Source organism: Ambystoma mexicanum, chromosome 4p (genome assembly GCF_040938575.1).
Source record: "Ambystoma mexicanum isolate Mex_15411 chromosome 4p, UKY_AmexF1_1, whole genome shotgun sequence".
Classification (NCBI taxonomy): Eukaryota; Metazoa; Chordata; class Amphibia; order Caudata; family Ambystomatidae; genus Ambystoma; species Ambystoma mexicanum.
In genome coordinates, this window is record NC_090927.1 from 824,478,111 (window position 1) to 824,492,005 (window position 13,895).

At 47.1% G+C, this 13,895-nt stretch overlaps 1 protein-coding gene across 4 annotated transcripts in view; it reads left to right on the forward strand.

Moving 5' to 3' along the window:
- Positions 1-13,895, forward strand: part of USP45 (ubiquitin specific peptidase 45) — a 3,631,241-nt gene that overhangs the window by 1,348,402 nt on the left and 2,268,944 nt on the right. For all 4 annotated transcript variants that reach the window (XM_069606397.1, XM_069606399.1, XM_069606400.1 and 1 more), the window contains one exon: positions 4,590-4,720. In XM_069606397.1, coding sequence (XP_069462498.1) covers positions 4,590-4,720 — 131 coding nt within the window. The remainder of the gene's footprint in view (positions 1-4,589; positions 4,721-13,895) is intronic.

The window sequence follows — 13,895 nt, forward strand, 5'->3', positions numbered from 1 at the left end:
GAGTGAGCAACCCACGTGTTCCGGACCACTCTGTATATCGTATCTTAGGTTGCCTCACAAAGTTCAATCACCAAGTTCAGTTACTTCTTCAGTCCCAATTAAACTCGCGTCGCTCATCCCCAATGCTTCACACTTAGTTTTCGTTATACAATGTGCTGCTTGCAACCTTGGTTCCAACACAGACCGGTCTGCTATCAGTCTCCCCGACTCAGGCTGTGCTGACTTTACTGGAGCGGCTTTGTTGTCAGAGCCAAGGACAGTACCACGGCGGCCATCGCTACTCCCTGCCTTGCCTATTGATGCGGGAAAGCCCCGGGCACCTTTGACACCCAATGCACCTTTCTTCAGCTTTAATTCACAATCTTATATTTCTTACTCTCAAGGGTTCTTGAAAGTAGCGGTTTTCCTCTGAAAAGGCCAAGGGCTACTTCTCCATGCAACACTTTCTGGTTTTGCCGTCTTTCTCCACCTTTTATCCGTGTGATGGAAGTAAGGTGTGTGTAATTATCATTGATTGCCTGACTCTGCCTGACCCTTGTTTTGTGACATGTCAGGTATACGGCTCGGGTGTTAGTCCATTGTCGCTCACGGTGAACTGTCCGAGAGAAAGTTTTTGTGTCGGAAAAGTGGGTGGGGAGTTGAGCTCCTAGGTATCTTATATGGTAGAATGGGGAAAAGGTGTTATTGTAAAGGGGATACCGCGTCTCACCCTCTAGTGTCCCACTTCCACTCCCAGAGGACCCCTCATCCAGGTGATCCTCCCGCACTAATCCACCCCCAGGAACTGGATCCAAAAGCGGTGGCTGTTTCCTGGCCACCTGGTTGACAAGTCACTGGGAACTGGCGGGTGAGACACCTTCAGGTTTCTCACAGCTCCAAAGCACTCACTTGGTTCCCCTTAAAGCAGTTCACCACGCCGCAACGTGTCTTATTACTGGTGTGCGAATATGCGACCAAATTACCCCCATCCTATGCAAAGTACATTGGCTTCCTCTCCAAGCCAGGCTACTGTTTAAGAGTGAATGTATCATCTACAAAGCAGTCATTAATAGCACACCAGTGTACCTGGCAGCTAAGCTCCACATATCTTGTGGCACATGCTCCTCGAACAGCAAATCGATCTAGTGGGTGAAATCACATCTAGGCTGCAAAGAGACAACCCTCAAACTTTTATTCTCTTGTCACACACCTACCCTCTGGAACTCGATCCTGGTAGCGGCTCGGAATGCCCTCACAATTCTCCAGTTTCACAAATCTCTCAAAACATAGCTTTTTCAACAACACCTGCCCAAGGATTGATCCCAATGGATGCACAGACCGAAACTCACAGTACTGCATGACTGGCTAGCAACTCTCTGTACAGTGCTGACCTGCTCTTGAGCTAGGTCCCTGCTTTAAACAATAAAATAATCATGAATAAATGTAAATGATCAAGCTTTAAACCTCAGCTGTGATGGTGATAAAAGCCATGAAGACTTATTGGTAAACAAGGCATGTTTTGATGGCTTTCTGAAACCGGAGTATGATAGTATATCTCTGATGTAAGGGATGGTGTTCCAGAGATGGGGTGCTAAGAATGAGGAGGATTTCCTTAGTTTCTTTGCTGATTAGGGCGGAGTAACCAGTGAGATAATGTAGGAAGATCAAATGTTACAGGCAGGTATGTGCCTTTTTAATTTCTATTGGAGTAATTTAGGTCCAGTTCCATGAACAGCTATAAATGTAATGTATAACATTTTAAAAACCAATCTTCAGCCTAGGTGGAGGACGTGTAGAGAGATCGGGGAAGACCAGATACGTTCTCTATAGCCTAGATTTAGTATCGACCTGGATGCCATGTTTCGGACTCTTGAAGTGAAATAATTAGGTAGGCTGTTGCATCAAGGTATAGATTATTTGCATATAGTCTAGTCTGGAGATGACTATGCCAAAGGTTGCTGTGAATTTCTATGGGAAAGCCAAGAACATTAATAATCTTACTAAGGCTTTTATGTGTTCAAAAGTTTGTTTGGCGACATAGGGAGCGTTATTCATCCTTTATGAAACCCCTATTTTTGACTTGGAAGGAAGGGAATGTCAAAGAGATTTTTTTTGTATCTCTATGAGAAAGTAGACAAGTAGAACTTGTTTACCTAAAAGGAGGATTACGTTTTCTCTTAATAAATAGGCAATTGCTTTCTGAAATACTGATCTTTGGACAGATATTCTTAGATATTTTCAGAGTTACCTTTGTGTTTGCAGCATAGCTGTGTACTGACATTTTAAAGGGGGAAGTGAGAGAGCTATAGTTTTAAAAGGAGTGGTGATAGAGAGCCACCTTGAGAGACCCCAGACTTTCTTTTTTTAAATTCCTTTTGGTAAAGATTAATTGATATCTGTTGTTTAGGAAGGACCTGGCCCATTATATTGGACTGTCTCTGATCACAAGGTCAAATAAGTAACTTCTTATAATCTCATGGAGACAGCATTGAGGAGGCTGCTGGTCACGTTACCGGTCCCTGCCACTCAGTTGCTCTTCCCACCACCTGGTTTTGCGCCTTCCAGCCAGCTACTTAGGAACTCCAGGCCAGCTCCTGTCAGACAGCATTGAGGAGGCTGCTGGCCATGTGTCCTAAGTCCCACTCAGCCGCTTGCCCTGCCTCTTCCTTCCTTTATTAACTCTTAGAGCAGGGACATCTCTCATGGGCGTCTGAATTGAAGGGCAGACGAAGAAAAACACAACTCCTGTTTGGACCTATTCCGACTGGGAGAACCCAGGACCAGAACCCCTGCTCCTCTAACGTCAGGTAAGCTCCCTCGAATGTGTGTTCAACCCCCCTCTCCCAACATCCTATTCCTACGATTAACACTCATCGCCAGCCACATTGCCCACTAGCAAAATCATAGATAGAACATCGCAGCAATCTCGCTCACATCAACTTAGACCCCATCAGAACTCCTTCATACACAACTACTGCTCGCCAATGTATGGTCAGCAGTCGGTCATGCAGCAGACATCGCCGACCACATCACCACACATGACATAGATGCCATCTTAATTACTGAGACCTGGATGACACCCACTTCCACTCACATCCTAGATGTCCACATCCCCAACGGCTAGAGTTATTTTACAACAAGGCCATCCAAACAAGGTCAGCAGAGGCCTCGCCATCATTAACAAGGCATCATGGCCCTGCACTCAATTGGATGTTGCCACCATAAGCTCCTTCAAAAGTCTTTCCTGACACTTTCCACTCTCCCCAACAGACTGTCACTTTTTTCACCTGATCCTCAGATGAGTAGTTAATTTGCAACTCAAACCTCGAGCCAGCTGAAAATTGATGCTATCCTAGTTGACAGTCCAATCTTCTTTAAGTGACAGTGACAACACTCCCATCCCCACCCTGGAGGATAATTCAAATATCCACATTTGAATAGTCATCACTGAATAAAAGATCAACCAAAAAGGTATTCATATTTTGCAGGCCGAAAATGCACTCCTGAGTACATTGTGAGGCTCAGATTTCACTCCAGATAAAGGCTACTGGTTTTAAACTTGCATCCATCTGCCTTTGTATGGTGTGGTATCCTATGGGCTTTCCTGCTGAGTGCCATCTACGCCATCCAAATGAAAGTTAACTGTCCATTTCAAACCTTTCTGCCCTTGGAGACATATCCTATATTTGGGGTTTGCATCAGTGTGTGTTAATTCCTGAGTAACTTTTTAAGGTTCCAAGTAATAATGTCCCCGCAAAAATGTCCCCTGACAAAAAAGTCGCTGTTTTTTGCAGAGACATTATTACATTGAACATGCGGGGGACACCCCCGCAGCCCATGCATGTTTTTTTTTTTTAAAATGGGAGCAGGGGACATCCCCACAACCCGTGCCCATACATAATGAACCATATATAATGTTGCCAATGGCTTTTCCTGGCGACATTATGCATGGGTACATTATGTATGGGGATATTATTACTGATACCTTTTTTAATAGTGTGCTTCTCGTAACTGAACCCATCTCATTTCCTATTTATTCAAGGATGAATCCAGCAAGTGTTTTGTGACTTTAGCAGGGATGTTTGGGCTTCTATTTATTCATTCATCATCAAACCAGTCAATAGAATACTTTATTTTTCAGCTTTGCTTCCTTGAAGCAGAAATTCAGTGTCTCTCTTTTCCATTCTCCAGTTAGGGCTACTGCATTAACAGGTGCAGTTTTCAGTGTTGTGCTGTTACAATGTAAATCCTTTTTGCTTTGTTGACACAATGAAGGATGCGCCTAGTTAGGCTTCTTTTCAGACTGATCGTGGTAGTTAGAGGGCACAGATCCTGCGTTTCGTGGGGCCCGTTAATCTTGCAAGGAGCAATGATTTTGCCATGGTCAGCGTTTTGATCACTAGTGTCAGTTAATGCACTACTGTTGATCCCCAAATAAAATGAAGTTCTATAAATGAGGACCAAGACTTGTCGGAAGTTGTGAAAATATTGTGCATCACAGTTTACTCATGTTCGAGTTTAATCTAGTTTGGTAGATAAATAGTACATTTTTTTCTTTAGCATTCACTTTCAAGACTTTCCTTTCCATGTTGTTCCATTCCCTTTTGCAGGATCCCCTGGTGGTGAACCTCTCCAGTCCTGGACCTCTTACATCCGCAATGGTCTTATTCCTGCATAGCATGAAGGACTCTGGGAAAGGACCTTTGTCTCCAAAAGTTCTCTTCAGTCAGCTTTGCCAGAAGTAAGTGTTGCTCCTATTTCAAGATTCTATAGCCTCTTAAGGAGGACACTTGTGAGGTTGTCAGTGAATGTGTAGGGCAGACTCTGATCAGTTGTGCAGTAATTCTGTCCAGTTGGCAAAACAATAAAGTACATCATTACGAGACTGTTTTTATCTCCAAAAGAACTTCGTTCAGTGAAAAAGATTCATTGATTAGGCGAGGACATTGACACCCAGCCCAGGCTCTACAACTTTTGCTTTGCAGCAGTTTTGGAGTAAAACTGCCATCAGCCCTAGCCAGCATTGCAAAGTCAGTAGTGATTGATCAATGGAGTTGTAGTTGAAGTCACCTGGAGAACCACAGATTGCTTGCCGACCCATACACTATCCCAAAATGTGTATTTCCTGAACATGAAAGGGACATATGTTGGGCAATTGACTATGCAGCATTTTTGATTTTTTTCGTAAAATACCTTAATTACATTTCATATACTGCTTTTGAAGGCAGAACAAGATGAATTGTTTTGCCCAGGAATGCAAAATCTTATACATTTGAAAAGGAACATATGTTGTGATAATATCCGTGAATGTACTGGAAATTTGAATATTGCCTACATTGGGACCAGGCAGTCTGTACAGTAAGATAAAGAGTGGTAAATGAGACTGAATATGCCTGGTAGCTCTTATCTACTGCGAAAGTCTACCTTTAAACAAATATACTTTTATTTCCCCAAAAACTTGACATCATGATTTAGGTTTTTTGTACTAGGGTCTCTGTACCTCTGGTCCCATTCCTTTTGTGTAAATATTTTGTATGTATGTTTTTCCTTTATAGTATGCATATGTAACTATACTTTTAAAAATGTGATTTCTTTGTACTTGCTTGAATTTGCCTTTTTTCCACTTTTGTGAACATAACGTTTCTGTAAAGAAAGGATGACCACGTCCCATCTCTGATTCAGAGGTTCATTGGGAAGATTTTATATCCGAGAAATCTTCTCCAGGGAAGGATTATTTATATTGGATATCAGCTGAACATGAATGCAGCAATAATTGGACTGAATACTTGACAGAATAATATAGGACATCAAAGCTAGCTTGGTGACCTGACAATGTTTACATCAATTGAAGAATATTGACTTTGCTTACCCCTTTATCACAGTACTTTAAGTTAATTCGACAGGGTCAGAAAGCTGACCCTGTCAAGAGGGATGTCAACCCCTTTCAACTTGCCACAGGAGCCCTACCAGGGTTTTTGCCAGAGCCAGTCCTGCCCCAGATGCGTTGAGAGATTTGGTAGGGCCTGTCATTTCAGCCTGTCCAGTCTACATGTGCTGGGCAGAAAAGACAAAGTACGTACTTGCCCCATGCCTGCTGTTCAACATGCTGGACAGTCTTCTTTCCCTCTCGTCCCTCAGGACCGCTGAGACCCGCATTCCTTGCAGCAGAGACCTGATCAAACTGCTCACCAGCAAGAGATGCTGCTGCAAAACGAACATTGCACAGTACAGACCAGCAATCCAGACATTCTGCCAAAGAAGAATACATACTCTGAATTTGCGTTAGCGAACTGCCATTGAAGAATGCTCACATTAAAAAAAGGGGGCAGGGGTTACAGGCTTCTTTATAGTTTCTCATCTCTGTAACTCGGCCCTTGCGGCAGAGCAAGGCAGAGATTAGCCTGGGGAACCTGTTGAGAAGAACCAATGTAAGGGGGTAGAGGAGCATAAAGGTGGGCTCGAAGGACAAAGGAGTGTGGATTGTTTGGATGAGGTCAATGGAGAAGGTGGTGGACTGAGAGACAAGGTAGTGGAACGCTGAAGCTGGCGGAGAATTACAGGGAGCGTGTGCAAGGTGAGGTATTTCTTGGTGACAAAGTGTGACTTGGGAGTGAGAGCTCATGTATGGTGAGTGAAGAGGGTCACTTAAGTGCAAAAGTAGGGAGAGCTTGTGAGAGGGAATGAAAAGTGGATGAGAGTGAAAGGAAAGTGGCAGTGAGAGAGGGAGGGATGGAGTGCAGTGTAGAGGGAAAGTAGAGTAGTGGGAGGAGAGTAGAGAGGAGTGAACAAAGAGTGTAGTGGAGATTAGTGGGAAGGGAGACGAGTGGAGATAGTAGAGGGAGACAGAGTACAGGAATGGGTGGAAGAATATTGGAAGGATAGAGAGAGAGGGTAAGAAAGGGGAGAGTGACAGGGGAGCAGTGAGGAGAGATGGTGGAAGACAAAAGGAAGGAAAGAGCATCAGGTTGAGGAATATAAGAGCATGGGAGGTAGAGGCTGAGAAAGACCTGGGTCCACTCCTTAAGATCCCATGTAAGGGACCACTTCTAAAGGTCATTCTTCATGTGGGACCCCTTGTTCAGAGCTACACAGAAGACCCCAGAGCGAGCAAGATGGATAAGGTAGTTGCTTTAGGCCCTCCCCACTAGCCACCCTCAATGGATTTATAGGGTAATCTGTGCTAGCCCTGGAGAGATAACTGGGGAAGACTAGAAAGGGAGAGGGACGGCCCTTAGTGGAACCTGATTGAAACATTTAATACAAAACTGTAAACTGTCTAGGAGAGTTGGTGTGTTCTTGATGCCATCTGTGACAGTCATTATTGCGTATTTCTTGCGTCTATAGCAAAACAAGTCCATTACTTTTGTTTGAACTAGCCTGCCTCATGGCACTTTCACAGATCGACATGTGTAGCTTTTGACTTCTCAATAGTTGCACTTAAGGATGGGACACGGCACCTTGAAGAGAAAAAGTTATCCTCTGCTGATGGTTTGGAGGCAAATGTTGCATTTGGGGAGCAGGGGTTTGTGTTTTTGTTTGGGGAGGGTATTTACCACCAGTCTGCTTTCTACCTAGTCCAAACGCATAGAAGACTGCGTGATCACCTTTGCTGTTTTTGGAAACCTGTTAAAAGAAATACATATTTGAAAAAATGCTGATTGAATAAACGAAAATGCACTACTCCTTGCTGCCAGAATAATGCTTATTCTGAGGGTCAAGGATAGCGCAAATAATTGTGGGATTTCACTTGTTTTAATGTAATTCCTCCTGGGTTTTAAAGGTATTTTGAATGGTTTACCTCCTTAGCTACTCCCCAAATCCCCTTTTATCCTGCTGCTGGCGAAGTACCCTCATCTGGGACCCTGCTTTGGAGGGAATTCATTTTTGTTTTAACAGGTTATAATGCAATCCCGTGGATTGCAGCCATAAATCTGAAAAGTGAATAAGAACCCTATCTTTTCGACTCATCTCTGACAGATTTCCGTACTGACCATAGATATGTATAGGTGGTATGGAAAGGAAAGTAAAGGTGTAGAATAAAGGAAAATACAGGGGAGGATAAGGAAAATTAGTCAAGAAGGGGTATGAGGTCATGAAGGTGGAACCCCCCATAAAGAAAAGGAAATTTGAAAATGTTGCCAAAATGGAAATTGGAAATGTTACTCATTTTTCAGGGAGTCACGAAAATGGCTAATTCATATTCCTGACATACAACCAGTCCCGCCTGTTGTTATTAAAGAGGTTTCCAAGGGACTGAAGATCGTTCAATGCTGTGCAAAAAGCAGGTTGTCAGTAAACTGAGCTGTTTTCTGGTTCACTCTGTTGCCCCCATTTAACATAAGTAGGCAACTGCAGCTCAGGCAAGTGGTTAGAAAGAGCTTATTTACATGCAGATTATTCCTAGAAGAGCCCAGCAACCATTTAGGAGCGGCCTAGGCACCACAACGCTTTAGGAATCCTCAATGGCTTGCTTGTAGAGCTCAGTGATTGAACAGACAGCAGCCACAGGGTTGTATCCTCAGAAGGGAAATTTCATACTGAAAGCCACCCTAAAGTCTTCATGGTCGCACCCTTAGCTCCATAGTTTTTTTGTTTGAATATGGTTATTCATTCCAGCCTTAACACTACAAACAACATATAAAATACAATAACTATAAAATTACTATAAAATGTATACACAAAAATGTATACACATGACCCACTTATATACAATACATTAAAACCCAGTTTACAAACAAGACCCCCACATATATACAATTTCTACAAACATAAGACAAATACTATTTCCATAAGACCATTAAAAACATTATAAAATTGCATTATACAAATCATTACATCTTGACATATTACAATAACATCAATTTCATACAATACGTTCACATTCCTTCCAAGTATGATATGCAGCAGCTGCGCCAGCTGCAAGTAATGGAGATCCAGAGTATATTTGGGCCCAGAATTGATGAAACACAATATTATCAATATTGCACACAAGCTTGCTATATCCTTTTGAATATTTCTTTCTCAAATGAACACACTGAGTAAGTATGTGGCGTGCAGTTTCAATTTCATTTCCACATAAACTGCATAATCTATGCGAATATTCTTTATTAGACCATTCTCCCAGGTTCTCCAACATGGGGTCTGGCATGGATTCACATGCTCATGAATATTCCCCGTTGTCATGCTGGGAATCCTCAGTAAAAGAAAAAGTTTCACTTTCACTTACAAAGCTGTTTCTTCCATAAACCAATCACTGTCCTCTGGGTCATACTCCCCACGAGCCAATGACAGTCCTTTCCCTAAGCCCCTCCTCTTACAGCCATCTAAAGATTTTTATCTACTTCTAGGTTTTTCGTGTTTTTTTGCGGAAAAAGGTTCTAAATTTGTTCCAAAAGAAAATGTGTGCTCTTTTCTCCATTTGCCGACAGCGCCGATCCATTGTTGGTCAAGTTCAGCTCCCCTCAAGGGTGAAGATCGTCGAAGTTTCCAGAAGGCCATCAGGCCTACTTTGCGTCCTCCAAGCATGACGGAGGAGAAGAAAGAAGGAAGATCCCTCTGCAAGCTCTGCACCAAGTGCGGGCTCCGAAATGTGTTTGTGGAGGACAAGTACCTCCAATGCCTCTACTGCCTGCATCCGGACCACAAGGTTGGAGATTGCGAGATATGCCGCAGATTCTCCAAGAAGATGACAAAGGACAGGCAAAGTAGATTGGCAGTGTGGCTGAACGCCAAGGCCTCTGCCCCATGCCCCGAGCAGGAGCATGCCTCACTCAAGGCTGGTGGGTCTGAGGAGCGGTCTTCTAAGTCCTGTTAGGGAACCTCATCTGTGGGGGCCCAAGATGAGGCCAAGCACTGCAAGTCCGGGTTCACCACGGAAGCGGGTCCCACGGCAGACAGGGCGCAATCAACATCAATCTCCATTGCCAGCCGAGCTCCTACTCAAAGAGAAAGTTGTCCAACCCGGCTAAGCTTCGGGAGAAGTCAGAGAAGCCGCGGACCGAGGAGAAGGCTGAGCTGCTCAAGAAGGTGAAGGCGGCACAGGAAAAGTCTTCTTCGATGATCGAGCTGGTGGCGGCTGCTCTTTTGAAAGCTAAATGGGCTGACCCTCAGAGGGTAGCCCCTACAGCGCTGAAAGTATCCTTTCCGTCCAAGGCGAGAGGCCGCTGTGGTGACTTTGACAAGGTCTGCTGGCACTCCAGAGAAGGGGACACCTCCACAGAACCCGATTGTAGCCACTCAGGGTGGAAAGGGGGGGGGGGCAAGGAGGCCCCGGATCATTCCCAGGCTGTGGCCCAAGCCATGGAAATTGAATCCACGGAGGACGAGGATATGGAGTCCCTACACACGGTCCTCAAGGGTGACAGCGACAAGGGCGTAGGGCCCAATGTTCCGATCACGCCAGTTCCGCCAAAGAATGTGTCTCTGGACATCCTATCAACCCTCCACCCCTTGGTGTCGGAGATCAAGAAGAGCATGCCGCAAGGGCCTGTTCCAACGGTCCCCCAAACCCTGACCAACCGCAGACAAAGAAATGAAAAGGCCATTCAATGCCCCCATTTCGGCCTCCACACCCGCGTCGAGTCCCATCTACCTCAGCATACCCAGACACTGGTACGGGGACGGTTACGGCCACGACGACGATATTGTCGGAGCAGGTCCCCGCAGCCTATGGCATCCCCACCAGACGAGGTTGTCGTTCCACTGCATGATCACTAAAGCTTCCGAGCTGTTCCAGCTCGTGCCCGAGGAGACCAGGAAGGAGGGTTTCCTGTACAAGAGGCGCAAGGCCAAAAGGAAGACAATCATGGCGGTACCCCTCGGTGTTGGAGGAGGGCATAGCCCTCTTGAAGAAACCTTGCACGGCTCCAGCCAAGCGAGATTGGCTGGAGAAGAAGTACCGGGTACCGGAATCTGCCCCCAAATGCCCGAGGTCACAACCATCACCAGACTCGGTGGTTTTGGCGACCGCCAGGAAGCGGTCATCTAAACCGTCCTTGTCGTCTTCAGTCCCTCCGAACAGCGAGGGTAAGAAGATGGACGCCATGGGGAGGAAGGTGATCTACATTGCAGCATCCACCATCAAGGCGGCCAATGCACTGGCGATCCAAGCCAGATACGACAGGGAGCTGTGGTCCAAGTTGGGGCCTATTCTGGAGTTCCTCCCCAACGACAAGAGGATGGAGGCGATCGCCCTCTTCCAGAGTGGTGCTGGACGTTGCCGACACCGGGTTCCGCCAGATGGGGAACGGTGTCTGCCTTTGTTGGCAAGGCTGGATGAAGGCCACAAATTTCCATCAGGAGGTCCAAACGAAGGTACTGGACATGCCGTTCGATGGACATAACCTTTTCAGGAACGCCATTGACGAGTCTCTGCAGGCCATCAATGCAGACGTGGAGATGGCCCGTGCCCTCCAACAGCGCCGCTCTTACATTCTTTCCTCCAGAGGAAATTTGGGCAGGTCATCGAAAGGTTTCTCCTCCTTGTACCGTCGGCCTTCCAGATCCACGACCCAGGAAGCCCACAGAGGCCATTCCCAGTCCTACAGAGGAGGAGGAGGAGGAGGAGGACAGCGTTGTCATCGCCAGCAAGGCAGGACGCTGATGCCAAAGCAAGCCTAAACCTGCCAAGACATCGGGCCCCCACCCGTGCAGGCCTGCTTACGAGGTTCATTAGTGAGTGGGAAAAGATCACCACCGACAGGTGGGTGCTGGATGCTCTCGCTCAAGGACATACCATGGAATTTCAGCACAGGTGTCCGCAGATCCTGCTGGTGGCCCGTCGGGAGCAGCACGTCCCTCCGCTCTTGGAGGAAGTATGGGCCATGCTGCGAAAAGGGGCGATTAAACTGGTTGCCCAGCGACTCCGGGGCTCCAGAGTCTACTCCAGATACTTCTTGGTAAGAAAGAAGACAGAGGCTGGAGGCCCGTTCTAGACCTGCGACATCTGAACAAGTACCTCAAGTCTCAGAAATTCAGATGGTCACGTTAGAGCATGTGCTGGCCCACCTGGAAAGAGGGGATTTCTCCCCATTCACAGGAAACACCGCAAGTTTCTGCACTTCGTAGTGCAGGGACAGCACTACCAGTTCAAGGACCTACCCTTCAGTTTGAAGTCAGCCCCCAGAGAGTTCATGAAGTGTCTGGCACCGGTGGCGGCCCATCTGCGTCTATGGGGGATTCATGTATACCTGTACCTCGACGACTGGTTCATCCGGGCCGGATCGGGGAGTTGGCCATCGGTCACACAAAGGCCTTCAGTCAAGCTGCTGACGGATCTGGGATTCTCCATCAATTATCCAACGTTCTGCTTGACACCATCGCAGAACGTGCTGTTCCTGGGAGCCAGACTCGATAGTGTCCTGCCAAGCATTGCCCTCGGAGGAGGGGGGTAGCGCAAGTCATTTCTCGACATGTCGTCCTGCATCTTCCTCATCCGGCTATGCAGGTTACACATGCAACCTCTTCAGGAGTTCCTGGACGCTCACGCTGGGTGCAGGTGTCTGAAAACTTTGCAGACAAGATCTCACTGGACGACAAGTTCCGTTGGGCGATAAGGTGGTGGGGTGACTGCTCCAAAATCCCCCGTGGCACAAGGTATTCAGAACCCTCCATTCTAGGAGACAGTCACAACGTAAGCTTCCCTGGAAGGCTGGGGAGCCCAGACCAGACGTCTCCGCCAGAGTCCTGTGGCTGCCGGAGGAGAAGGATCACCATATCAACATCCTGGAGCTACGGGCAGTGTTCTGGGCCTTCAAGTTGTTCCTTCCGTCTCTGAAGGGCAACGTGGCGAGGATGTTCATGGACAACACCACCACGATGTTCTAAATAAGGAAACCAGGGGGCACTTGATCCCCGTCCTTCTCCAGGGAAGTGCAGGAACTGTGGCGCTGGGCTGTCGGGCAAACATTTTTCCTCGTCCCCCTTCACCTAGTGGGAGTCAAGAACACCATGGTGGACTCCTTCAGCAGGGAGTTGCACTCCTGCCACAAGTGGGAACTTCGGCAGGACCAGGCGAACAGCATCTTCGCCAAGTGGGGCAGGCCCCAGATTGATCTGTTTGCGACAGTGGCAAACTCCAAATGCCAGAAGTTTCGCCAGCATATTCCATCAGCCGAGGAGCCTGGGGGACGTGTTCTCCTTCCTGTGGGAAGGGATGTTTCTGTACGCGTTTCCTCCGTTGCCTCTACTGCAACGAGACATCAATACACTCACTGTGTCAGCGCAGAATGATACTCATCGCCCCAGCGTGGCGTGGGCAGATTTGGTACCCGGACCTTCTCAGCCTGTCAGCATCGCCGCCGGTCAAACTACCAGCGGTCCCAGATCTTCTCACCTGAGAAGGTGCAATCCTGCATCATGACCTGGGATCCCTCAACCTTGGGGCTTTGCTCTTGCAGCTCTAGAGTTTGGAGGATATGAGTTGCCCGGAGACTGCAGGGAGGTCCTTGCCAAGAACAGTGCATCTTCGGTTCTGAAGTGCTTCGGTTACAAGTGGAAGCGTTTCGCTATGTGGTGCCGGTTGCAGAAGATTACCCCTCTGAGGGTTACGGCTCTGCAGCTTCTGCCGTACTTCCTATCCTTGGCCAAGACTGGACTGGCGCACGCCTCGATCAAAGTACATCTGGCAGCTATCTTCCGCTACACCAGGTCTCCAGTAAGGTCCTCATTTTGGTCTCATCAGCTCGTCAAGGAGTTCCTGAAAGGACTTTTTTGATCTTTCCCGCTGGTGAAGGTGCCTGCTTCGGCGTGGGAACTCATTGTGGTTCTGACCAGGCTCATGGGGGCCCCCTTCGAGCCTATGCATCAGGCCCCTCTCAAGTTCCTCTCGTGGAATACGGCTTTCCTTGTGGCCATCAACAGGATGGTGGGTGAGATACAGGCCCTATCCTGCAAACAGCCATACCTGACTTTCCACG